The sequence below is a fragment of the Cylas formicarius genome, unplaced genomic scaffold (assembly GCF_029955315.1).
Source record: "Cylas formicarius isolate icCylForm1 unplaced genomic scaffold, icCylForm1.1 PGA_scaffold_7__23_contigs__length_41026272, whole genome shotgun sequence".
NCBI classification, from domain to species: Eukaryota; Metazoa; Arthropoda; class Insecta; order Coleoptera; family Brentidae; genus Cylas; species Cylas formicarius.
This window is the reverse complement of record NW_026844352.1, coordinates 24,964,290-24,988,880: the sequence shown is the minus strand read 5'-3', so window position 1 is coordinate 24,988,880 and position 24,591 is coordinate 24,964,290. Positions and strand designations below refer to the sequence as shown.

The 24,591-nt window shown below is 33.1% G+C and overlaps 5 protein-coding genes across 8 annotated transcripts; 3 read left to right on the top strand and 2 right to left on the bottom strand.

Annotated features, from left to right (window-relative positions):
* The first annotated feature begins 6,331 nt into the window (after window positions 1–6,331).
* LOC132705391 (non-structural maintenance of chromosomes element 3 homolog) lies at window positions 6,332–7,472 on the top strand. Of its 2 annotated transcripts, XM_060675950.1 has the most exons (5): window positions 6,511–6,612; window positions 6,665–6,768; window positions 6,817–7,009; window positions 7,064–7,278; window positions 7,335–7,472. In XM_060675950.1, the coding sequence occupies exons 2-5, from the start codon at window positions 6,673–6,675 to the stop codon at window positions 7,440–7,442; spliced, it is 612 nt and encodes a 203-aa protein (XP_060531933.1). In that variant the 5' UTR covers window positions 6,511–6,612; window positions 6,665–6,672; the 3' UTR covers window positions 7,443–7,472. The 2 variants fall into 2 exon arrangements, with proteins under 2 accessions (XP_060531932.1, XP_060531933.1); XM_060675949.1 differs by having other exon boundaries at window positions 6,332–6,768.
* LOC132705389 (electron transfer flavoprotein-ubiquinone oxidoreductase, mitochondrial) lies at window positions 7,440–10,338 on the bottom strand. Of its 2 annotated transcripts, none has more exons than XM_060675947.1 (8): window positions 10,129–10,338; window positions 9,804–9,905; window positions 9,396–9,707; window positions 9,012–9,344; window positions 8,497–8,871; window positions 8,185–8,448; window positions 7,902–8,123; window positions 7,440–7,724 (listed from the first exon to the last, which is right to left on the bottom strand). In XM_060675947.1, the coding sequence occupies exons 1-8, from the start codon at window positions 10,184–10,186 to the stop codon at window positions 7,561–7,563; spliced, it is 1,830 nt and encodes a 609-aa protein (XP_060531930.1). In that variant the 5' UTR covers window positions 10,187–10,338; the 3' UTR covers window positions 7,440–7,560. The 2 variants fall into 2 exon arrangements, with proteins under 2 accessions (XP_060531930.1, XP_060531931.1); XM_060675948.1 differs by lacking the exon at window positions 10,129–10,338 and adding an exon at window positions 10,008–10,121.
* Window positions 10,339–11,235: 897 nt separating this feature from the next.
* LOC132704412 (maternal effect protein staufen-like) lies at window positions 11,236–15,716 on the bottom strand. The gene is made up of 9 exons (XM_060674399.1): window positions 14,934–15,716; window positions 14,775–14,852; window positions 14,612–14,718; window positions 14,297–14,545; window positions 12,535–12,811; window positions 12,074–12,483; window positions 11,856–12,017; window positions 11,672–11,796; window positions 11,236–11,379 (listed from the first exon to the last, which is right to left on the bottom strand). Exons 1-9 carry the CDS (start codon window positions 15,040–15,042, stop codon window positions 11,307–11,309), a joined length of 1,590 nt encoding a protein of 529 aa, XP_060530382.1. The 5' UTR covers window positions 15,043–15,716; the 3' UTR covers window positions 11,236–11,306.
* A 56-nt stretch (window positions 15,717–15,772) lies between these two features.
* Window positions 15,773–22,732, top strand: LOC132704411 (DNA topoisomerase 3-beta-1). 2 transcript variants are annotated; one of them, XM_060674398.1, is made up of 11 exons: window positions 15,773–15,910; window positions 16,221–16,628; window positions 16,688–17,036; window positions 17,097–17,297; window positions 17,444–17,544; window positions 17,601–17,824; window positions 17,884–18,156; window positions 21,016–21,233; window positions 21,297–21,521; window positions 21,618–21,773; window positions 21,939–22,718. In XM_060674398.1, exons 2-11 carry the CDS (start codon window positions 16,289–16,291, stop codon window positions 22,258–22,260), a joined length of 2,409 nt encoding a protein of 802 aa, XP_060530381.1. In that variant the 5' UTR covers window positions 15,773–15,910; window positions 16,221–16,288; the 3' UTR covers window positions 22,261–22,718. The 2 variants fall into 2 exon arrangements, with proteins under 2 accessions (XP_060530381.1, XP_060530380.1); XM_060674397.1 differs by having other exon boundaries at window positions 15,888–16,162; window positions 21,939–22,732.
* Window positions 22,733–23,492: 760 nt separating this feature from the next.
* LOC132704413 (leucine-rich repeat-containing G-protein coupled receptor 5-like) lies at window positions 23,493–24,522 on the top strand. Its single transcript, XM_060674400.1, has one exon. The coding sequence runs from the start codon at window positions 23,569–23,571 to the stop codon at window positions 24,508–24,510; it is 942 nt and encodes a 313-aa protein (XP_060530383.1). The 5' UTR covers window positions 23,493–23,568; the 3' UTR covers window positions 24,511–24,522.
* The last annotated feature ends 69 nt before the right edge of the window (window positions 24,523–24,591 follow it).

The window sequence follows — 24,591 nt, the reverse complement described above, 5'->3', positions numbered from 1 at the left end:
GAAATTTGAAAAGATTTTATTTGTAACGTTGCTCGACATTGATTTTTTTGCAATTTTTATTATTTGCTTTGAATAAGCCCCACACCACAACTTTTTTGACTCTTGATTAATTATTGCACGACATTATTTATACTGTTGCATAACCCTCTTGGTACTGGTCTCGACATTCTAATTCTATGCTAAATCTAAATATCTAGCAAAGGCAAAAATAAATATGCTGCTTCTAAAATAATACTATGAGTAACATAACACCGATTTTTACTTAAACCCTTTTAAAAAACTTTCATATAAGTGAGCATGCTTATTTGGGAGTTAATTTGCCGAAATCAGCTAAGAGGCTGGTGCCCTTAATATCTTTGTACTGAGTTATGAAACAGCATGTATTTATATATTTCATTTTTGAGAGAATTTGGTCAGTTGGTTACGCTACTATTATTCAGTAATTATTTTATAAAGCGTAATTACACGAATTAGAATATTCTATTTGCCACATGGTCAAACGATAATAATTATTTACGAATGGTTTGAATATTGGTATTAATCACACCGTAAACAGAAACTGCAACAAGGAATTTAGGAATATCCGTATATTTATGGATATAGAAATGCATTGCAATCACCCAACTGTATTATCAGAGTTGCACAAGAACGTTAATAATAACCCAAATTAATTAATTTAAATTAATAATTAATAAATTATTTACTTATTAACCCTTAATAGTTTTTTTTAATTTTATATATTTGTAAATATTTTTTGAAATAATTACATTTTAACAAACTTTCTATACGAAGATGCATTTTATATATTTTCTGATAATTCAGTAAACTCTAAAGAATCCTGGACAACTGGACTACTTATTAATTCTAACATATCAAAATTCAATAACAAAATCAAAATATCATATAACAATTTGCTCATATATATATATATATGAGGTAAAAAAATGCATTATTGATAATCATTCTAAATTCATTCAAATATTCAAATTCTCTTGTATTATTAACGCTAAAGATCTAATCTTATTGACCCGCTCAAGTTCTGTATTATTAATTTTCATTTTTATTGTTTTAATTTTTTTTTCTTTGAAAATCTCTCTTTACCGGGAGTTTAAGCTCCCTCCCGCTCTCACCATTGTAAAGCAGTACCAAATCGTCCGTATATGCAAAATATCGTCTCATCAAACCTGAATCCTTTAAATTAAGAACATACAGATAGTATAGCCAAGGTCCTAACACTGAGCCATGTGAAATTCAAACCTATTGCTTTATATTTCGATTGGGAATGAATTAATTTTAACATATTGTTGTTTCATAGGTATGACTTTATAAGATTATGTATAATACCTCTAAAGCCCATTTGGTTCAACTTGGGTAATAGATTGTCAATGCTTGCTATGTCAACTGCCTTCCCAAGATTTATGAAGACAGCGATATATTTACTTAATTCTGCTGATATTTAATTCACAAGGACTACAATTGCTCTTAAGATATAATTCTTTTTTTATAATCGTTTTATTTATTTTGGACAAAGCATACACTACACCGATAATTACTTACACATAAATCAGTTTTTAGGTTAGGTTTTAGGTTCTTGGAGAAAGATGCCAGTATTTAGAATATTATTTATTATACTAGCAAAGCCTCTAAGTTAAGGCTATCCTTAATAGCTATTTGATCTTTTTTTCACTCGTTTTTAAACATTTTACTGTAAAAATAGGTGCATCTCAGGCGACTATGATATCCTTGGCAATCATTTCCACGCCATGTCCCTAAATTTCTCTTTCTGCAGGTTCACATAGTTCCATTTTATTTCCCAGCACTCAACATGCTTAACTCGAAAAGTGTAGAATTGTCTATCAGCGACCATGTTGATTGTAAAACGCCGCAACGTTTTCTAGTTGAAAGTATTATCGGGATAGCCTACTATCCAGTACAGCTAGCTTGTATATGACTTGTCAATGACGTTATCGATGTTAGCGTGGATTTAAAAAAATCCGAATACCTCCCTGCAACAAGCAAATACGGGAACAATACGAAATGGGAACTTTATATATAGTCGTTTTTTACATGGTCCATCGAGCGGGTCTTATGGGGAGGGATGATAATAGCACGTGCGAAATTCAATTGTGTACGGGTGTCATTACACGCATTAAGGGTGACTACGGGGCGCTGTAACAAATTAGCTTTAAGTTGGATGGACCCTTAATATGATTATGCCGTCTATCTACCAAAAAAGTTAACAGTAGGAACGCCTATTGTTAGATGCCCTAAGGATTATGCGTGATCGAGTATAAGTTGCCCAATGCTGATTTCTGTATCGGCGGATACCCCAGGAGTCTGAGTCAAATCAAAATTATCGTGGAAATGCATTGCCGCTAATAAGCAAAATCCCTACAATCAAAATTCTGGCGGAGCATTGCGCATGGCGACTTAACCAACGCTCGCTTCCTGCAGAATCCATTTCATTCGTCCCAAAAACTAGATGAGAACAAATGCTGGTTATATTTATTTTTACGTGTTGGTCTGTGACTAAAAGAAAAATCTTCGTCGAATGACCACAGCAGTGTTGCCCAGCCGAGAGACGGAAATGCCCTGGTGTTACTAAATGTATCTACTAATTATTAAGCGCTCCTGCTGCTCTAGGAGTTTCAATTCAATATTTCCACATGACGTGCAAACCGCGAGAGCAAAGATTATTTCCCTCAAGAAGGAAATGTATATGATTGGCTGGTTCTTGCTTTTAAAACAAGCAATGACTAATTAAAAAGCTTCACTTTTGGACTATGTGGGGACCCATTGCTGTAAATTTTTAAAATACGAAAGAAGTATTAACGTTATGTAATTATTGCTTTATTTGACATTGCTCCAGTTAATTTGATTCACATAGTTGGTAGAGATATAGCGGCTCTGTCTATGCCGATAATACAGGAACTTATGAAGCACGAAAAACATTTTGAGAATGTCCATCTAGCCTATGAACCCTTGCTTTGTTCAAAAATTCTCTTGTCGGGCGAAACCAGGGACGCAATTCAAAATTTCCACAACAGATAATCCGATAATCAATATCAATTTAAGGTTTTGTTAGGAATAATCGATGATCATTTGGCCATTGGGACATTTTATATTTTTTTCTACTCCCGTTTGTAAAATGCCTAATTACACAACGATCTAGCGTGCGGGAAGCGTCACTTTAACACGTCAGTTTCGTTTCTCACGGATCCGAGCCACTTCGGACATTTCCGGGATTTTACCGCACGGGTTTGAGAGCAATCGGATGTTTTCGGAGATATTTCCCACGCCTTGAATTTTGACGTTTGTCAATTCTGACGGTCATGTCAGTGTGCCAAATAAACTCGTGACTCAAATGCCGTTTACCGCACTTGTTGCATAATATACTAATTTTTCTTTGCCTTGGGCGTCTTGCTTATTTGGTGGGTTTATACTTGAGTTACATTGTTTAAATAAAATGTTTTTAAAGAATATATTTATTTAAAATTTTCGCATGAATAGGTTAATTATAATTTCAGAAATGTTTATTAATAAATTATTTTTAAAATGTAATTGTATAGCAGACAATTGATAAATATTGGTACAAAGTACAACTGTAAGTTTAACGAAAAAGTTGACAAAATAGTACATTATGCAACAAATGTGGTAAACGACATTTGACGAGTCACTTGCATAATATACTATTTTGCGCTATATTTGTAGCACGCATTTGTTTCGAAACAAGCTACAGAACATAATTCAGGATGAGAAATTTTTAGGGAAACGGGAGAAATAACCAAAAATATTCCGCTTCCTTTCCAATGTTTAGAGAGGCTAACTATCTGAATTGCAAACAAAAGTGTTTTGCGTCGGGCATTTTATATTTTTTAGTTGTACGGGTCTAAACGTTGAGATTGATAAATTAGTGTAACAAGGGCAGCGTAACAACAAAGACTTAGAGGAAGGGGTCATTTTAATTGGTCATGTGACATCTTTGCATTGTTGGGGTGTCTAGTGCCGTTTAAGGGATTACTCTCGACATGATTTGTTACGGGTTTAACTCCCCTATAGATGCGGAGATAAAACAGGTGTCCCTATATTTAATAGTGGTGTTGATAAATAGTCTCCCTCGGTTAGGGTGTTCGTTACGCCCGTAAGTTTCATATTTTAAATCGTGTGTAGGTATATCATTTTCGCCAGGCACTCTAGAATACGAATTTTGCAGACAACACCTCATCCACAAGTATCGGGTTCGATCCTCACTACCCTGCGAAAAAAAAATGTTACTGATCCAGGGAGTGTCGAGACTAAATTTAAGGCTGTCTGATGACATCAATCGACAGGTTGGTACAATTTTGCACAACCCATTTGAAATTTTGGGCACCTTACTTTCATTGATGTAACTTATACTCTAAAAGGATTGTGGGTTATGCGCTATCAGATTTAAACTTAGACCATTTTATGGCATATTCGTCTATATGTTAGTCACAAATAAATGTAAAAAACGACCATAACTTTCTCTATGAAGTTACGTAAAATTCAGAGATTCTTATAAAACACGTTTGAATTTGGTGAGAAACGAGAGGGAAATTTTAAATTTTTGGAACGTCGTTGGAAGGTTCGAAGGTGATAACATTCACGGAGAAAGTGCACAACATTTCATATGGGATGCTCAAAATTAAAAGATTAAAGATTAAAGATTAAAAGATTGTAATGGTCTTGTGGAATTGACCAGTCAATTGACCGAAATAATTTTAAAAATCCAATGAAATTTATTTTTATTTATTTATATTGTGCGTTACGTCGCCGTCGCGTTGTTCTGAAACCTAAATGGAGCCGATATTTTTATTGGTATTTCCTGAATCGCTAAGTATCGTATTCTTGTATTCCGTAAAAATAGGGTTATAGATAAATTGGATTCACTGACATGGACGTCAGAATTGACAAACGTCAAAATTCAAAACCCGGGAAATATCTCCGAAAACATTCGATTGCTCCCAAATCCGTGCAGTAAAATCCCGGAAATCTCCGAAGTGGCTCGGATACGTGGGAAACGAAACTGACGTGGTAACCTGACGCTTCCCGCAACAAGTGCGGTAAACGGCATTTGACTCACGAGTTCATTTGACACGAACGGAGCGCAGCGAAGCGAGTGTTTAATTAACGAGTGCCTTAACAAGTTTACTAAATGTGTTGCATACTACACTTTTTCTACGACCAATACTTTTTGGTGACATTTTCGAAAAATAAAATGAATACATTCACTGACATGACCGTCAGAATTGACAAACAAAAATGACAGGTAAAGATATACCGGACCATTTTGCATTTTCACTGAACATTTGGTTGTAATTACATTTTTGACCCAAAAAAGAGAAATTCTACATACAAATAGAATGAAAACTTGTTTAGGTAAGTCTAATTATGACTTACCTAAACAAGTTTTTCAAGTATATATACCAGCATTTTACCCGGTAGTTAGCTGTTATCCTCGGATTCGAAGAAGAAAGTTGATGCCGTGTTTATTTTGTGCTTTTACTACAGGTTTTGGAATTTATATATTTCTAAAATTAATATCACCTTTGGATGTTAAGAATTGGTAATATTTGCAAAAAACAAGTTTAGAATTGTTGTAATTGCGCAAAATGTAATTGAAAGATGTGTCTTCAGCAATTTTTGATTAGATAAAATTGGAAATTCTGCAAATTATCTTAATTTAGTTAAAGCAGGGATCTATCAAATTGGAAGTAAAACCATTGTACAGTTTCTCAAATCGCAGAGTATTAAATCAAAAAGCGCTGTTAAAATTTTACGAAGCCGGTAGAGCTAATTAATAATTTAAGTGGATAGCATTTCTATATATATTTTAATTCATGAAAAACATTAAAAGATACATTGTTTCGAATGTGAAAACAAATGTCATAAGTCTTTTACGCAATGTAAAAAGACAGCACAGGATCAGAACAACGTTAACAAAAATGTTAATAAGAAATTTATTGCGGTTGATGACGAGCTTGTTTTAACAAACGCATACTAACGACAATAGTATGCTTAGGTATTAAAGATGCAACATAAGAGCTTCAACAATTTTTGTTATTGAAATAAAAAAGTATATATGCAGAAATTATAACGGTGCCGTCTCCTCAGTTCATGCCGGGATACACCCTCACTTTTTCTATTTACATTTATTTTTGGATGTTAAGTAGAAGAAAAAGTTAAAAATAACCATAGTTGATGAAAAGGAGTTAACCACGAATATCTGGCAGAAAATTCTGGTTGTCTTAATAAAGAAGATGAATTTAAAAACTTTAAGAAGAAGAATTTGGTAATCACTTGGCCAATAGAAGTAAAAGAAAAGAAGAAATTTAACACTTTTTGATTGCCACCGGGTACCTTCAATGTTATAATCGTTATAAAACTTTGTTTATAAGTTATAACATTGTTGTAAATTGGCCAAATTGCTTTTGAAGCAGTAGCCAAATAAAGCGTTATTAAAAAAAAAAAACGCTTTTTGTCAAATTAAAAAAAATGTCGAGAAAGACTCGAAATCAACACCAAGAAGCTTCCGATACGACAAGCGATTGGTCACAAATGAGTACTGATGATGCAGAAGAACCACAGCTGGTTGATGAAACAGTGAACAATATAGTACGATATATAATTTACAGAATTGCAGATCAATCAATGTTTGGAAAATCCGAGTTGGTCAAGAATGTGATTCACAAGTCAAACATGAAATTTGAAGATATACTAAATAAAGTAAAAGAGATTTTGAGAAAAGTATGATGAATCTTAGCTCTTAACTTCATTTTTAAAAGTGATTTCTAGACCTATGGCTTCAATTTATTGATTGTTGAAACCGCCAAAGGCAGAGACAAGAACTATATTGTCAGCAATGCGCTGCCTTATGTATCTGATCCGGATGATGATGTTAACAATGAGTATCCCCCAGATGCAAATAAAATTCTGCTCCTGCTTATTCTAACACATACTTTTATGATGAACAATAGCGTTTCAGAAGGTATGAAGTTTCCATGTACTATTTGGCAATATAATCAATTCGATAAATTTTTAGTGTCATTAGTTGGGTTTTTAAAAAAATTAGGGATAGATGTTGAAGCCAAGCACCCAATATTTGGTAATGTCAAAGATTACATTGCCAAAACATTGGTAAAGAAGCACTATCTGAATGTCACGGGCGATCCTATCACGAAAATTCAGACTTTTTCATGGGGACCCGCAGCAGAGACAGAAATTTCCATGCAGGCGATTCTAGAATTTGTTTGCAGGGTATTTTTTATCCTTTAATGTTTTTTAATTTTTAATTTTTTCCTCTTGAATATCAGGTATATAAAAACAGGCAACCAAAGGATTGGATCAATCAGTTTCAAATTGCAAGCAAACAGAACTTTCGGAATAAACCAGAGGAACGAAATTTTGATAGTCTGCAGTAACACTGAATAAAAATGGGTATATTTCATACAAAATATTACATCAGGTGTAATCTCTTTATCATTAAAGTTTCTGTAAAAATATCATGATTAAAATTTAATAAAAAATATGTTGGCATTTTCACATTCCGTTATAGGCGGGGCCACCTCCTCCTTCTGGAACAACCCAATTGATGTTTTGGCTGGGGTCCTTTATATCGCATGTTTTGCAGTGAATACAGTTTTGGGCATTAATTTGTAGGCGTTTGCCTTCGCCTGACTCCAGAGGTACAAATTCATATACCCCTGAAAAAAATATGGTTTTTATTAATTTATTTAGGAATAGCTAACCAAAGCAATTTGAAAAAATAAATCCGTCAATTTCCGCAATTTTTGAAAGAACAGAACAATTAGTAGGACATTTAAAGAAATTTAAGAAAAGTATAGCACACTATGTGGTGGTATTTATTGTATGCTATATACCTGCTGGACAAAATCGAGCTTCGGGACCATCAAAAATCTTTAAATTTCTATTGACAGGGACACTGTCGTCCTTTAAAGTTAAATGCGCAGGTTGATCCCCCTCGTGATTAGTTCCAGTCAAAGCGACAGAAGTTAGTAAGTCAAAACTTATTTTTCCATCAGGTTTCGGATACTCAATTTGTTTGCAGTCTTTTGCTGGTTTCAGTCTCTTATAATCAGGATCTGCAAAGACCGACCATCAAAAATCAGTATTATTAAATACTATAAATTAGCTGGAACTTGCCTCCATGTTTAAATGTCCATGGTTCACGTCCCCCAATTAATACAGAGAATCCACTGTAGAGTAAACCCCCATACAAACCCAAAGGAGTGTGAAAACTGGGCCTAATATTTCGGACAGCTTTAAGTTCCTTCCAAATCCAACTATTTTTGAATGATTCTTCATATGAATAAGGTTCAAAAGATTCTGTTTTTTGTTTCTCCCCAAATATAGCCCCATAAACACTCTCCGAAGCTAACATACCGCTTTTCATAGCATTGTGAGTACCTAAATGAACACAATTTTACATTGATCAAAGGTTTTTGTGAAACCAACCTTTAATTTTTGGTAAGTTAATAAATCCGGCAGCACATCCCACTAGGCAACCACCCGGAAAGGTCAACTTTGGTATGCTTTGAAAGCCACCTTCAACTAAAGCTCTCGCCCCATAGGATACCCTTGTGCCATCTTCAAAATAATGTTTAACTGAAGGGTGATGCTTGAATCGCTGAAATTCTTTGAATGGGCTTATATAAGGGTTGGTATAATCTAAACCAACAACGAAACCTACTGCTATCAGAGGAGTGGGCTCATTTAAATGGTAGAGAAAAGACCCTCCATATGTATTTTTGTCCAATGGCCAACCAATTGAATGCTCAACACGGCCAGGTTTGTGTTTTTCTGGATTTATTTCCCATAATTCCTTCAACCCTAGCAAACATAATTCAAATTTATCACTATAATTTTTTCGGAATGTGTTTAAAACCTGCTTATTGACAACATACATCTTTACCATAGGTTTAAATAAACAATGACAATGCCACAAAATAATATCAGCCCTTTTCCCTTACCAATTCCATAAGTTTGATGTTCAGAGCTTTTCCTCAAGTTAAATCTGTTAATCAACTGCTTTGAGAGATGTCCATGACATCCTTCAGCAAATATGGTGCATTTTGCGTGAAGTTCCATACCCCTTTCAAAATTAGCTTTTGGACTTCCATCTTTAGCAATACCCACATCATTGGTAGCAATACCTTTAACACTACCATCTGGATGATAAAGAATTTCAGAAGCTGCATATCCTGGATAGACTTCGACACCCATAGCCTCCGCTTGTTCACCAAGCCATTGAACAAAATGTCCTAACCTAACTATATAGTTTCCATGGTTGTACATTGGAGTGCCTAAAACATTAAGTATTAACATATTTCAATACAGCAAAAATCTAGCCGGACCTGGCAAAACAGGAATTGGTATTCGGGAATTAGCAGTCAAAAAACTAAATTTATCATCATTTACAGGAGTGTTAAGAGGAGCACCTCTTTCTTGCCAATCAGGAAATAATTCAGCTAGCGCTGTTGGTTGTATTACAGCACCTGATAAAATATGACCTCCAACTTGCGATGCTTTCTCTACCACACATACTCTAATGTCTTTGCCATCTTTTTCAGCCAGTTGTTTTGCTCTGATGGCAGCACTCATACCTGCAGGGCCTCCGCCCACAATCAGTATATCAGTTTCATCACCAAAACGTTCCATATTTATCTCTAAAAATTTGTCACAATTAAAGAAAATGTTAATCAAGGACTACAGAATCATCCAAAATTATTTCAAAACATGCCAAAATTCAAATATAAAATTACCTTTCCATCGTGGATCATTTTCCCTTGGATGTATTGTATAGTGAGTGGTAATTTTCTGAACACTGTTAGAATAACATCTTTGGAAAAGAAGTAGATGCTGAGCTAAAAGCAAAGGAAAATTCAGAGATGAAAGTAGAATCAAACCAATAAAACATTTGCATTTTCACAATAATGATTAGTCTGGCTATTACAAAAAAATAATACCCATGAATTTCCTTAAACGACTTGTTTACAAAATGGGTTACTTTTATCTACTCCTGCATAATCTAGCCCGCTGTGGAAAGGCTACAAATTTTAAGCGAAAAATCGAGTTTTCACTGCTTACCCAGTTTGGACCACCCAATTTTTTGGAAAGGCATTTTCGAAATTAATTCAAAATTCATTTAAAAAAAAACGTAAGTGGCGAAAAAAGTAAACCAATACTTGTTAAATTTCACCAACTACATATTAGAATGTTCCAAAGTCCAGTCAGTTGAGTTTTAATATGCGATAATGGATATTAAAAAAAAAAACAAAAATAATCCCAAACCACTGAATAAATATCGATGGAAAGAAACTAACCAATCTCTATATCTATGAAATCATACCACGGCATATCTTCTTTGTTGCTTTTAGCGAGCACTGGGCAATTGCTTAACCATGGCAACTAGAGACAAACTTTTTAACGAGTGGGCGCTACTAAATGAAATCTAAAGGTATCAAATCTGCCCGGGCATGGGATCGATTACGAGAAGTGATAAAAAACTAGTTTACACTTGTATTTAGGAAATGTTTTATTAACCAGACAGTTACAATCTTAAACCCGGTAGACACGATACAGTTTTTACGTGATTTTTATTTAAATATTGCAAAGGGTCTACCACCAAATTATAAGAAATTTTGGCAAATAAAATTGCAAGCTATATTTCCCGAATTTCTGGTGTGTATTAAAAATGTAAGTCAAAATCACGAAATAAGACTCTAAAAGGTCTAAATATAACTTTATGAGATACCAGATATCGTACAGGAAAAATATAAGTTAAAAAAAATAATCAAAAAGCAACTGAAGAACCTCCCATACAACGCTCATCCCTTCATCGCAACTCGAGTAGTTGCAGATGAAAGCTTGGCCTTCCAGTAAAAGATAACCAAAAAATCCCATTATAAAACAAGTCAATAAATTAATATTTTGTTCAAAAAGCGGTATTTCAGTACATAACCTAAATTAGCCCTAAATCGATATTAACTTGAAACAAACATCTCCATTTCTTTCGTTTCTAGTATTTGGCATTATGGATTTTTCTTATATACCCACAAGTTATATTCGTGGTAAAAACATTTATGCATCAAGTTTATCTATTCATCGTTTTCAAAGAGTTTGTTTGATTCAAGTTCCGCTAATGTGAAATGTCATTTTAATAGATATACCGGTTGCATTCAGATTTCACATAATTTCTGGAAAATCAAAGAAAATTATTAATGAAATTTTATTTGTTTTTTTTAATAGACAAAGATCATAAAATCTCACTGCTTGGAACTCTCTTGTTCTTCTTCTAAAACATGTAGCCACACATTCTGATATTCTTCTAAAGTATTGCTAAAATATTAATAATAGATTAGCTAGATTCTAAATCTATCAGGATTTGGAGAACTAAAAAGGTACATACTCATATATTCACTATATAAAGTGTAGATAAGAATTGTTTGGTTCAAAACTGACCATAAAAGAAACGTTGAATTACAAAATTTGTTTTAACTCATTCCAAATGCTACTTGATATTCTAGACAATTTCACCTACTTTGCTAAGTTGCTTATGATTTGAGTGAATTTAGTTCTCCAAAACTTTTAAATAGGACACTCAAAGTGAATCACTCTATTGTAGACATACCTTACTGAATCTTTTGGATTGTCCTTAAAATTATCCATTAGACCGAGTTTATATAAATATTTAATTCCGTGGGTAGCTGCCAAGTCCCTTGCATTTTTTGTAGAAACACCTTCTCCTAAACATATCTGCAAAAAATTAAACAGTATTTTACAATCTACTAATTCCTCCCCAATTTACTGCTTACAAAAGCAGGTTTGGTCCCCAAGTCAAGAATAGCATAAGTTTTGCCGCCATCTTGTACATCAGAAAATTGCATGTGCAAGTTTAATATATTGCCCAATTTCAGGATTTCATCAGAAGGAGAGTTCCCATGCTTTGGTTTTTGATTATTGGAATTTTCATCCAGCTACAATGACATAACTCAAAAAAAGGAATATTGGATTTCCTAAAGTAAGTTATCACCTTTTCAGTACCTAATTTATTAATTAAATTCCTACCAAATTCAACAAAGTCATTGGTCATTTTGTTAATTTTGTCTAATGTGGTCTTAACTACTTTACTCTTCTTCTTTCTTTTTTGTTTTGAAGAAGGTTTTTGAGTTTTTAGACTGTTCTCTAAAATTGGCAAGGTATTGATTTGTTCCAACATTTTTTCTGAGGCAACCCTTTTGGATTCTTTTTTTGATCTTCCTTCACCAATAGATTCCAAAGGCCCAACAACACATTTAGTGTAAAATGTTTTTTTATGAGAAGGGCCACTTTCATCAATTACATCAAATGAAATCTCCAAATTTCGTTTCTGAGCTGCTTCATACACAAGAGATATTGGGGATTTAATGCTTTGTTTTGCATTTTTACAAGATTCTGTGTCATCTGGAATTATAAACTATAAAACATTTTCTACATAAGTTTTGAAAAATGTACCTTCCCTCAAGCATACAAAATCACTTTGTTTTTTTATATCTTTTAAGCTCTGCAGTGCTTTAGCAGCAGCTTTATGCTTAGCATTTTTAATGGTGTAATCTTCCCCAATGAACTTTTCACCATTAACCACAACTCTAACTTTAAAAGGACCTTGTGTCTCAAATTCATACTTCCTTATCCTAATTGAGTCATTTAAATAGATTGTGTCATTTAGTTGCTGCGTGTAGGACCTTTTCTGTTTGACTTCCACCCCAGTTTGATGATTTTCATAATCGTCCTGCAAAAATTAAATGATCTAATTGCAAATGTACAGGGTGGCGGGTTTATTATTTTAAGAGCTATAAAAATATTAAAAACATTTAGAGACTAAAGTTGTGTGTAAAAACCATTATTAAAAAATTTAAAAAAGAGGAGAACTTTGGTTTTCTATGAAAAAAGTTATAGATTCGGAAATATTTGCAATGCAACTTTACTTTTTACAAAACTTCTTCAATTCAGTTTCAGTCAAGCTCTGAAGAAGCCAACAGGATGATTGGCGAAACTTCAGCAAGTTTGACTCAACAAAAATCGACGCAGGAGGAATCCAGAAGTTTTGTAAAAACTATTAAATAGCTTGTGGAAGTTTCTTTAAAAAAAAAGTTTTGTGAAAATCTTATAGGGCTTATGTTTTGCTGTTGGTTAGCTATGACAATGACAGTCAAATATAACGAAATGTCACTATTTTGACTCTGTGTTTTCCAAGTAATGTTTAACAGTTTTATGGAAATTAATATTTAATAGTTTTATTCTGCCTAACTAGATCAATTTTTAAATTAAAACAGAAACTATCTAAACTTGTTTTGAATTGAAGGGATAAAAGCCGTACACATTTTTCAAAAATTACAAACGATAGATTACAACAAAAGACTAGACTTTTGCTAGAACTAGTTTTCATTCAAATTCATTAAACGGATAAGTCAAGATATAACAAAAAAAAATTGTACCAATTAAGCAATAAAAATAAGGCCACTAGTTTATAATGAAAATTTAAATTCCGCAAGATATTTTCAACTCTTAAGTAACGACAACAGTTTATTGAAAACCAAGTGCTACAAACAGAACTGCAATATTTAAAATTTCTTTTTAAATGGATATTTTTTTTTCAGCTATATTAAAAAAAAATTGTTCACGTCTCGTCATTTTATTGGAAAATTAATAGGCATATAGCATTTTTAGAAAGGAAAAAAACATTTTACTGAAAACATTTTCAAATCTACAACTGTTTCTAATGTCCCGATCTTTTTTAATGGTAATTATGATATAAATATAATAAATAAACAAATAACATATATAATAAACAGAAAAAATAACATGGTGTTTCAACTCCCTGTATATACTTATTTCTAAAATTAGAACACAGACCACTAAAGTATATTTTCAAATATATAGCAGATTTGCAACTATAGAAAGTGATAGATTTATTTCGACATGGAAATATCACCTTTGATAAAATTCAAAATATGTCGAAAGCAGAAAGGCCTAGGAATAGGATATTATATATGAAATATGTCTGGAAAGTTCTGAGAAATTCAAAAATATACAGGGTGTTCTACTTAAAATAGTAAAGTTGTTGCTTGCCCACGAAAATACAAATAATCTGTATACATTACAATATAATATATTAAAGGTACAAGTGATTCCAAACAACTTTTATCTTTAAATGTTTTAGATATTTTTTAGAGATTCTGAGATAACCACCCTATACATTAAAATTCCTTCTTACCAAATCATTTGTCACTAATGAATAAGTGACAGGCAAACCAAGTTTTAATGCTAGATTATTCAAAATAGATGTTGGAGTCATAGACTTTTCATTTTTATTAATTTTCAATGGTGGATGTTCATATTCCGTACTTCTCAATGCCAAAGATGCAGCAGCATGCTTAGCTTTTTTTATACTTTTTCCCTCACCTAAGTATCCTTCATTACCAAGAAACAATTTTATAGTAAAAGTTGGATTGTGTGATGGACCCTATAATTGAAATTTGATAAATTATTTTTTAATTCTATAAACTATATTATAATTTCATCATCTCACCTCCTCCTTAATTAATTCATAAGAATAACTTATAGCATTAAATGCGGCCAATTCATACAGTTGACTCAGGATAGTCTTGTCCACATCTAATTGGCCTTGTGTAAACTCTAAAATTTAATATGAGATAACTACAGGGTACACAAATTTATAAAATATAACATGCCAGAGATTGATAAATCTTCACTTTGTATATGTTCATTTTGTCTAAACAGGGTTTGATCTTCTATGGATGCTAACGATCCTATGTAGTAATTATCAATATAAAACATAAAGATAAATAATTATAACATAACCATTCTACAACATTTCTAACAAACCTTACCGGCTATACAATAGTGAGTCCCAAAAAGGGCTTTTATTTTATCAGGTGACGAACAGAGGACAACTTTCCAGAAATAAATTAATATTAAAATCTTTACAAAATAGGGCATGGTAACGTTCAGAAACAATACTAAATAATTACTCTCAAAAAATTAGAAAATCAGCGGAAGTTTTGTTTGCACATGTGACTTCCATGAATACATCTCGTTTCGAAATTTCGAGGTTACCACACGCTACATGGATAGCAGTCCAGGTACTTCCCCTCTGTGCCTTAAAATTTGTTCTTTGGCAGAGTTATGATGATTTGTCAGAACATATATTCATTAAAGTGGACAAAATTAGTTATATTATCTGGAATGCCAATGTAACGTAATACTCCTTATTCGAATCATAGGAATATTTGCGTCGTCTGATTGAGCGATTCGCTAGTCACAAATATCATAATCAAATTCTTCTTTATTTAAGCATTATTAAGGCACTGCTGCAAAAGGCCAGCTTACAGCCATGTTTAAACTTTTAAACGAAAAAGTATTGTCGACTTTTATTGGTCACAGACTAACTGCACAATGTACTTTCGACCAATTCAAAAAACCGGCTTCCTCCCATTACCACTACGGACCATCGGAGCCCATCGAGCCTCCAACCGCCGTGAATAGCACAAACAACGGGGCTCGTACCACCTATATTTTAAAAACGTTCACAAAAGTCATAGAAACATAACACCATTTAAATGGTGCTGATAATAAAACTTGGGAAACAAATATTAATGTACAACTCTCACTTCAGAATCCCCGACCATCAGGTTAAATGGAGAATACCACTTCACTTTGTTCGTCACAAATGTTCAGCGACAAGACTAAGGATAACTTGCCCAATTGAAGCCAGGAACGCTCCTTTTTTGTTTGGGTTAAATATTCAAGTTGTGTGTGTCGCATGTGTTGTTAAGAAGAAATCATAGCTGGTAGCAGTTGCTGATTAGTAAGCAGTAGAATAAATATGAATCATATTACTGTGTAACATTTGTTACTTTTCATTTAAAAAAGTAAAGAACTCTGATCGTCCTTCTCTGCGCATCCGACCTGCAAATATATACTTATTTATTTAATAAAGAAATTTCCATTTAAAATAAGTTATAATCAATGAAGAGTGTATTAATGGTAGCGGAAAAACCGTCTCTGGCGGCTTCCCTTGCTAGTATTTTAAGTAACGGCAAAAGTTCCTCTAGAAAGGGTGGGACTACTAATATTCCGAATAACCTTTTGTAACTAATACAAGCTCGATTTTCTAGGTTTTAATGGAGCTTGTTCGATCCACGAATGGACTGGAACTTTTATTAATAGTCCAGCACGTTTTAAGATGACTTCTGTTTGTGGTCATGTATATGGTGTTGACTTTATTAGTAAATACAATAATTGGGATAGGGTGGATCCTGTAGAACTTTTTGCGTGCCCTATAGAGAAAAAGGAGGCAATGTCGAAACTTAAAATGCCTGCTTTTCTCGCCGCAGAAGCGCAGGGTAGTGATAATCTTGTGCTTTGGCTTGATTGTGATAAAGAGGGTGAGAATATTTGTTTTGAAGTTATGGCCTCAGTGGCAAAGAGTATGAACAGCAATGTCTATTCAGATAATGTTACGTATAGGGCGAAATTTTCAGCAATTACTGAAAAAGACATAAAGGCAGCTTTTAACAATTTAGGTAAAAGGTAGTAATTGATCATCAGATACAATTTATTTATATATATATAATATTATCAGGGCATCCAAATGAAAATGAAGCTAAAAGTGTGGATGCTAGACAGGAGATTGATTTAAGAATTGGATGTGCATTCACCCGATATCAGACTAAATATTTTCAGGGGAGATATGGTGATTTAGATGCTTCATTAATATCTTATGGCCCCTGCCAAACTCCCACCTTGGGTTTCTGTGTTCAGAGACATGACGAGATCCAATCATTTAAGCCAGAAACTTATTGGGTAGTTCAGACCTCTGTAAGAACAAAAGATGATATTGAAGTTTGTTTAGAGTGGGAAAGAGTTCGATGTTTTGATAAGGATGTTGCTACTATGTTCTTAAATTTAGTAAGGCAAGATAAGGAAGGCAGGTAGTTTCATTGGAAATTTTAGTGTAGCTAGTTTATCTGAGTCTTTAAATAATTTTTTAGAGTAATAAGTGTAACTTCCAAAGAAAAATCCAAACCTCGTCCAATTGCATTAAACACAGTTGAGTTAATGAGGGTGGCAAGTTCCGGATTGGGAATGGGACCTCACCATGCAATGCAGATTGCTGAAAAATTGTATACTCAAGGCTATATAAGCTATCCAAGAACAGAAACTACAAAATATCCAGAAAGCTTTGATCTAATGTAAGTACATTTTACTAATAATGAAACTAGGATTGATGTGCTGACATTCAACCTTAGTAAAGAAACATTCAAATTTAGTAAAAAAAAGTGAAATATAATAACATATATATTTTTTTAAATTGCTTTTTGGTCTTTTCTTTTAATAGAGGTACTCTAAAACAACAACAGGACCATCCAGAATGGGGAAATGAAGTAAGGGAAGTCTTATCCAATGGCATAAATAGACCAAAGCAAGGCCATGATGCAGGTAATTTTTAAATTTTCAATGAATTACTTAGAACTAAAAAAACATTCAATTTAAAGGTGATCATCCTCCTATTACTCCTATGAAGTCAGCAACCAGAAATGAATTAGATGGAGATGCATGGAAAATATATGATTACATAACAAGACATTTTATAGGAACTCTCTCTAGGGATTGTAAATATTTAAGCACCGCTATAAAAATTGACATCAATGGTGAAATCTTTTATAGTAATGGCAAGACCCTGTTGGATCCGGGATATACTACTGTTATGACATGGCAGGTAATTTAATACTTTTCGTTTGTTCAATCGTTTTTCTTAAAAATTACATTCATTATTAGGCATTTGGGAAGAATGAGATTGTTCCAAATATTAAAGAGAAGGAGATTGTTCCCTTAAATAGTGTTAAGTTGACAGAGCATCAAACTTCTCCGCCTGATTATTTAACAGAAGCTGAACTTATTAGTTTGATGGAAAAGCATGGGATCGGAACTGACGCCTCGATTCCTGTGCACATTAATAACATATGCCAACGTAATTATGTGACAGTGATCGCTGGACGAAAGTTGAAACCTACTACTTTAGGTATAGTTCTGGTGCACGGATATCAGAAGGTATTTATATAATCTGCAGTTATTATTTAAGGTTTGAGATAACAAATGATGGAAACTTCCCAGAACAACTAAAAACTCATCATAAAATTCATTTATATAGTAATAAGCTTGCAGTGCTAAGCAGTGTTTTTTTTTTTTATTTTCAAATAGTGATTTCATGCCAGCATATCACAAGATCAAAGATGCAATTACACCTTATAGCACAAACATTTTTAGAATTTTCACAAGGAAGATAGTTTTCTTTGTCACTGTTCACTGGTTCACTGTTTGCTTCATTATTGTGCCCAGTACTTTGTTTTATTAGAATTTGCGTTTTCCTCAATCAGATATTTAAAATTACACGGGTCTACAGTGATTTTGAGGTTTAAAAGCTGTTTGGTTATTTGTATATTTTTGAGGGCCATTTTTCCAAAAAACGCCATATTTTTGTTCCATCGCGTCACTTTTTTAATATCTTAGAAATGTTATTTTATTAATATACGTGCCTATGACATGAATATGTTTGTTCAATGTTAGGCATGATTTTATAATAATGGATAATATTAGATTTCTCTGCAAAGCAACAGAGTTGGCGCAGAAGCTTCGATACAGCAGTGTTGTAACCTGCTTACACGCAGTATGGTTGTATTGGTCGTCGTGGTATTGTGTTCGTGGCTGTGGTCTACATTGTTGCGTAGTATTTTAGAATGTATAACTATGAAAAGAAGACATTGTGTGAACAATCCAAACAACTTTTGTTATATCAGTGGTGGTTCTGTCATAGTAAAGTAAAGTGTAATAGTAAAAATTGGCGACCAACCAAGTCCTGGGTTCCTCATAATGTTTGTTCCATTTGCATTGAAGCATTAAGAAAGTGAACAGTTAGAAAGGAATGTTTAAGCTTTAGTGTTTCTATGGTATGGCGAGAGCCTAAGAATCACAGTGATGATTTTTCTTTTTGTTTATGTAATGTTCAAGGATTCAACAGAAAAAATAAGAAACAAATTGTGTATCCCAATCTGGACTCTGCTATTCGACCAGTACCTCATGGACCAGATCTACTGATACCTACCGGTCCAAAAAAACTAGAAAACGTCTTAACGTCAGAATCAGAGGAATCTAATTCCAGCCAGAGAGCCCGAAGTGTTTAACCAGAGCAAATTAAATGATTTAATTAGAGATTTGCACCTTCCAAAGGCTGCATCTGAATTGTTAGTGTACAGACTCCGCGACAAGCATTTTGGAATCCGAATACCTTATTAATGTTACGATCATAGATGATTTACATACGTCAAACAAAAAGGAATAAAATAACATATACTTAAAATGCACCAGGTAAATTATAAATTGAAATACAAATATTTATCAAAAGAATAAAAATGTTGATCAATTAAAAATCGTCTGACTGTTTATGCATATCAAATGGTAAATTATGAACAGCATTTGGAAGTGCATTAAAAAACCTAAGGGATCAATAATTTGGACCAGTACGACACCGACACCTCCCCAAGCGCAGTAGGTAAAAACCACATTGCCCCTGGTTTGATGGCCATGCAGTTCCTTATAAGTGGCAAATAGATGCGGATTTTTATTTGTAAATAATAGATTTTCTAAAATAAACAACGAAGGCAATGTAAGAATTTCCAAGTCTCGAAAGACACTTTTACAGGACTTCCAATAACCAAGTCCACTAATAATTCGAATTGCTTTGCTTCGTAATCTGTTCAAAAGGTGTTTGCCAGCAGCTTGGCCCCATATTAAGATCGCATATAGGAGGTGTGAATGAAAAAAAAAAGTCAATGTTTTACTCTGAAAGGAGCGCTAGAATGGTGCCTGTTTATTAACTGAAGTAAGCATAGTTTAAAAGACGTTTTATTGCACAATGGTAACGGACTGGGCTCGGTTCAGGTTGCACATTCGGTACATTTAAAAGAAACATATGCAAATTTAGAAATTATTTTGAAGAAAATTAACTACCAAGAATACCAGTGGATGCTTTGCATGCCCAAAGGATAACAGGACCGTTATACCAAATTTCCATGCTTTATTTGTGAGTGGGATAGTCGGGCAAGAGATAGACATTGGACTCAATTAGAATGGCCCTCTAGAAGAAGCCTTACACCTGGTAGCAAAAATGTTTTAAGAGATAGCTTAGTTGAGCCCAAAAAAGTTTTACTGCAGCCTCTTCATATCACTTCATTCTTCATTCAACTTGGCTTGATGAAGCAGTTTGTTAAAGTCCCAGACAAAAATGGACATTGTTTCAAATATTTTTGCGAGAAATTTCCAGCAATATCTGATGCCAAGATAAAAGAAGGTATTTTTGTTGGGCCGCAGATAAGAAAATTATGCAAATGCAAGGAACGAACAGGGAGAGAGGTTTCACCAGGACATTAAGGTGATGGAACGGCGATACTAAGGCAGATCAAGCATAACGATGAGGGCGGACTACTGCTTGATGTTAAAACGGGATATGCCCTTAAAAACCCACAGTCGAATGTTCAAACAACGCAGTTTTCTGGCAAAAAGACGAAGATTTCATTCAAAAAAGTCTGAGTAAAGTTTTTTTTTCACTTTTTTTAACTAGAATACCACTTTTTTACTAAATAAAAAATAAATTATTTTATAAATATCTTTTTTCCTTTAATATTTGTAAAAAAACTCTTACGTGATACAAATAAGTGCATGGAATTTTTGAAATCAGTCTATCAAAATTATATAAAATCATTTTTCAAAATAGAAACATCTGTTTAATTTTGTAGACCTGTGTTATGAAGCGCCAAAGAAGTACATAACTGCATGCATGTAGTTCATGTTTTCAGAGAGATTTGTTTAGAATTGATTGTGAATTATGCTATTATGTATGAAACCTTGTTTCAGATTGATATTGAGCTGGTATTACCCACAATGCGTTCAGCAGTTGAAAAGCAACTAAATCTTATTGCTTTGGGCAAGGCCAATTTCAATGCAGTTTTAAAACACACAATCGACATTTTTAAGTTGAAATTTCAGTACTTTGTAAAAAATATTGATGGCATGGATCAGTTATTCGAAGTGTCGTTCTCACCATTAAGTGCATCTGGTAAAGCTCATTCCAGGTACTTATGATTTATACCATTAGTATTTGCTCGTAACTTTGATTGCAATAATTTTATTGATAGGTGTGGAAAATGCAGACGATATTTGAAGTATATTCAGGCAAAACCCGCTAGATTACACTGTCCTCAGTGCGATGAGACTTACAATGTACCGCAAAATGGAACAATCAAGTTGTTTAGAGAGCTGAAATGTCCTCTTGATGATTTTGAACTTTTGTGTTGGACTACAGGCAATAAAGGGAAGAGTTTTGTGTTTTGTCCATATTGTTACAACAATCCACCATTCAAGTAAGCTGATTCTAAAATAATCAGGAAATCACAATAATAAATAAATAAAACAAAATTAACCAGCAAAGCAACAGCAGTCTCTTATATTTCTTTTAGAGAAATGAAAAAAGCCAATGGCTGCAATTCATGCACACATCCGACGTGTCCTTATGGCTTAAATTCTAACGGTCTGTGTCACTGTGCTGAATGTGAATTTGGAATATTAGTATTAGATCCATCGTCAGGACCAAAATGGAAGCTTGGCTGTAATAGGTGATTAAAATTTATTGTAAATTATAATTGTAATATATCATGACATTAAAGTTGTAGAAATATTTTTAATTACCCAAAAATAGGATTATTTAAAATTATAGAATTTTCTGAGCTACAGTTTGTTTAACGTTCCATATTTTACTAATATTGTTTAACCTTTTATAGGTGCGATACAATAATAAATATATTCGATGATGCTCAAAAAGTCGCCGTCCTTGAGGAAAACTGTTTGTGCGGAGCGCAATTTGTGAATGTGGAATACAAACCAGAAAAGTCAAGATTGCCAAATCAGACAACGGAGATGAAGGGATGTGTTTTCTGTTCTAGTGAATTTTCCAAATTGGTCGACAAACCGAAAGCGGCTGCTGCTAGTAGAGCACCAAGACCATTTCGTGGTGGTAGAGGGAGTGTAAGAGGTGGCAGAGGAAGTAGAGGCAGAGGGAAACCGAAAGATAAAATGGCCCAACTTGCTGCTTATTTTGTATAGCTGCTTAAATGTTACTCAAAGGAAAATATTTAATTTTGCTCTTAAAGCAAGTGAAAAAGACTTGTTTGATAAATATATATAATAAAATGGATTTGAATCTTTAAATTCCACCGTATTGCCACTTTTAGTCACTGTTATATATAAAACGAAATAAGTTTTAACTTGCTCCAAGTAAAGATTTCTAAAGCCTTTCTTCCAAATGAAAATGTGCTTTATAGTAAACAGGTCTTTCAAAATTCGCATGTGTAAAAAATATTAAATTAGACATTGGAAATATTAATTTAATAAAAACAAATTCCAATTACCTCATGGTGTTTTTAGTGGACAAAAAAATTACCATAGCCAACATTTGTAGCATAATAACTAATGCATTGATTACCGAATTTCTGATAATTGTATGGACGAACCTCATTTTCGTCACTTATATAGGTTTATTAATATTATTTGAAATTTATTAAAATAATATCCATATTTAATAAAAAGGCATATTAAAAAATGAAATTATTTGTTTAATTCCTGATTATTTGGACCTGCCTGCCATAATCGCATTTAAAGATATTCTGTCAACAGACTATGCTATAATATGATAAATGTATGATTTTTAAAAACTACTGAAAAGGTAAAACATTCATGAACTGGAATAAGAAAATAAATATATCTAAAAACAAAATTTTGAAATTAATAAATTCTCACATTACAATATTTTAGTAGAAAAATCTTATATAGGTATTTGCATTATTTCGAAAACTAAAAATTTTTTAAACTTACTTTAATGGCATATATAAAATCAAAAATTTGGGGGTCTCTCTATTTGAAAATTAATTTTTGTCAATATTCTCAATTTCACTCCTAATAAATAAAGTTGTCTTTGAGGGTGCCTATTTGCACTAAAATTTAAAATGTTTCCACCTAAGTATAAGACATTAAACATGGAATATGTCTGGAATCAAAATTTTGCATAAAAAATAATACAGAAATTGAAGTGAAAACACTTGTCTGCATATTCTACAAATCTCGTATATTTCCTGCGATTACCCTAGTGCCCTAAGAAAAACGTTCTATCCTATTGTACATGAATAATTAATTTTTAACGCGTCAATTGAGCGCAAAGAACTAATACATAAATGTATTTTTCCCCTCGAATTAATGAATGAATAAATAAATACAATCGGTTTACGCAAAAGGCTATAGTTTTATTTTTAACAATTACTTCATTCTTTATACCCGCTTGACCTACCATTTAGTGATAAACGTATTAAGTTATCAGACGGGAAAGATGTCAAAACAAATCTATCCAGTGTAAACACCATGGACAAGTTCTTTACAGTTACCAAAATAATTCTATTATTATCGGTCGTGAAGTTTTCAGTACCTTGTGAAGAGACTTTTTCAAACACGCATGTTACGCTAGTGGGTGCCAAAAATGTAAAAACAATTACGGGATGTTTTTCTCCCACAGAAGACTTAGTCAAAGTAACTTACATACAAATTATAAATGGGAGTGTCCCAATATTGAAGAAAGACGCAATAAACAGCCTTCCTAACTTAGTGGACGTGATATTGGATAACAATAACATAACTGATCTGCAAAGTGGATGTTTCTATAATTTAACCAAGCTGTATTTGATTAAATTAAGGTACAATAACTTTAAAACTATTAGAGAGGGCGTTTTCAACAATTTGCCTATAACAGAGCTATGTCTAACGAACAACAATATAGAAAGTATCCACCCAAAAGCATTCAACAATATTGAGAATTTGAAATTGCTATCCATAGATGAAAACAAAATAGGCTACTGGTCGGGAGAATGGTTCAAAGGTAGTCCAAAATTAGCGGTATTGGATTTTAAGGTAAATCACATCACCAGCATACCTTTCCGAGCATTTAGAAATGTCAAAGGTGTACATTATAGTCGGGACCTGAATCTCAACATTTCAACAAATATATTTTTGCACAACAACAGAATAAAATATATCAGTGATGGTGCATTTGATGGTATTCAGGCATTTGGTTGGTTGTTTTTGCATCGGAACGAATTGGAAGAAATTAGTGAAGCTAGCCTAGGCACATTGCAAACCATTGATTGGATACGACTTGAGCACAATTACTTAAAATGCATACCTGACAAACTAGTTCAAATATCGCCAAAAGTGCTTTACTACCTTACGAATAATCCGCTTACTGATGATTGCAAGAATAAATTTGATGCGTTGAAAAGTGATGGAAACAGTTCAAATATTTTTGAATAATTATTGTATATATTTTTAGGTTTGTAGCGTTTTAAAAAACATTTTTAATTATTAATAAATTTTTAATTATTTATTTCATCA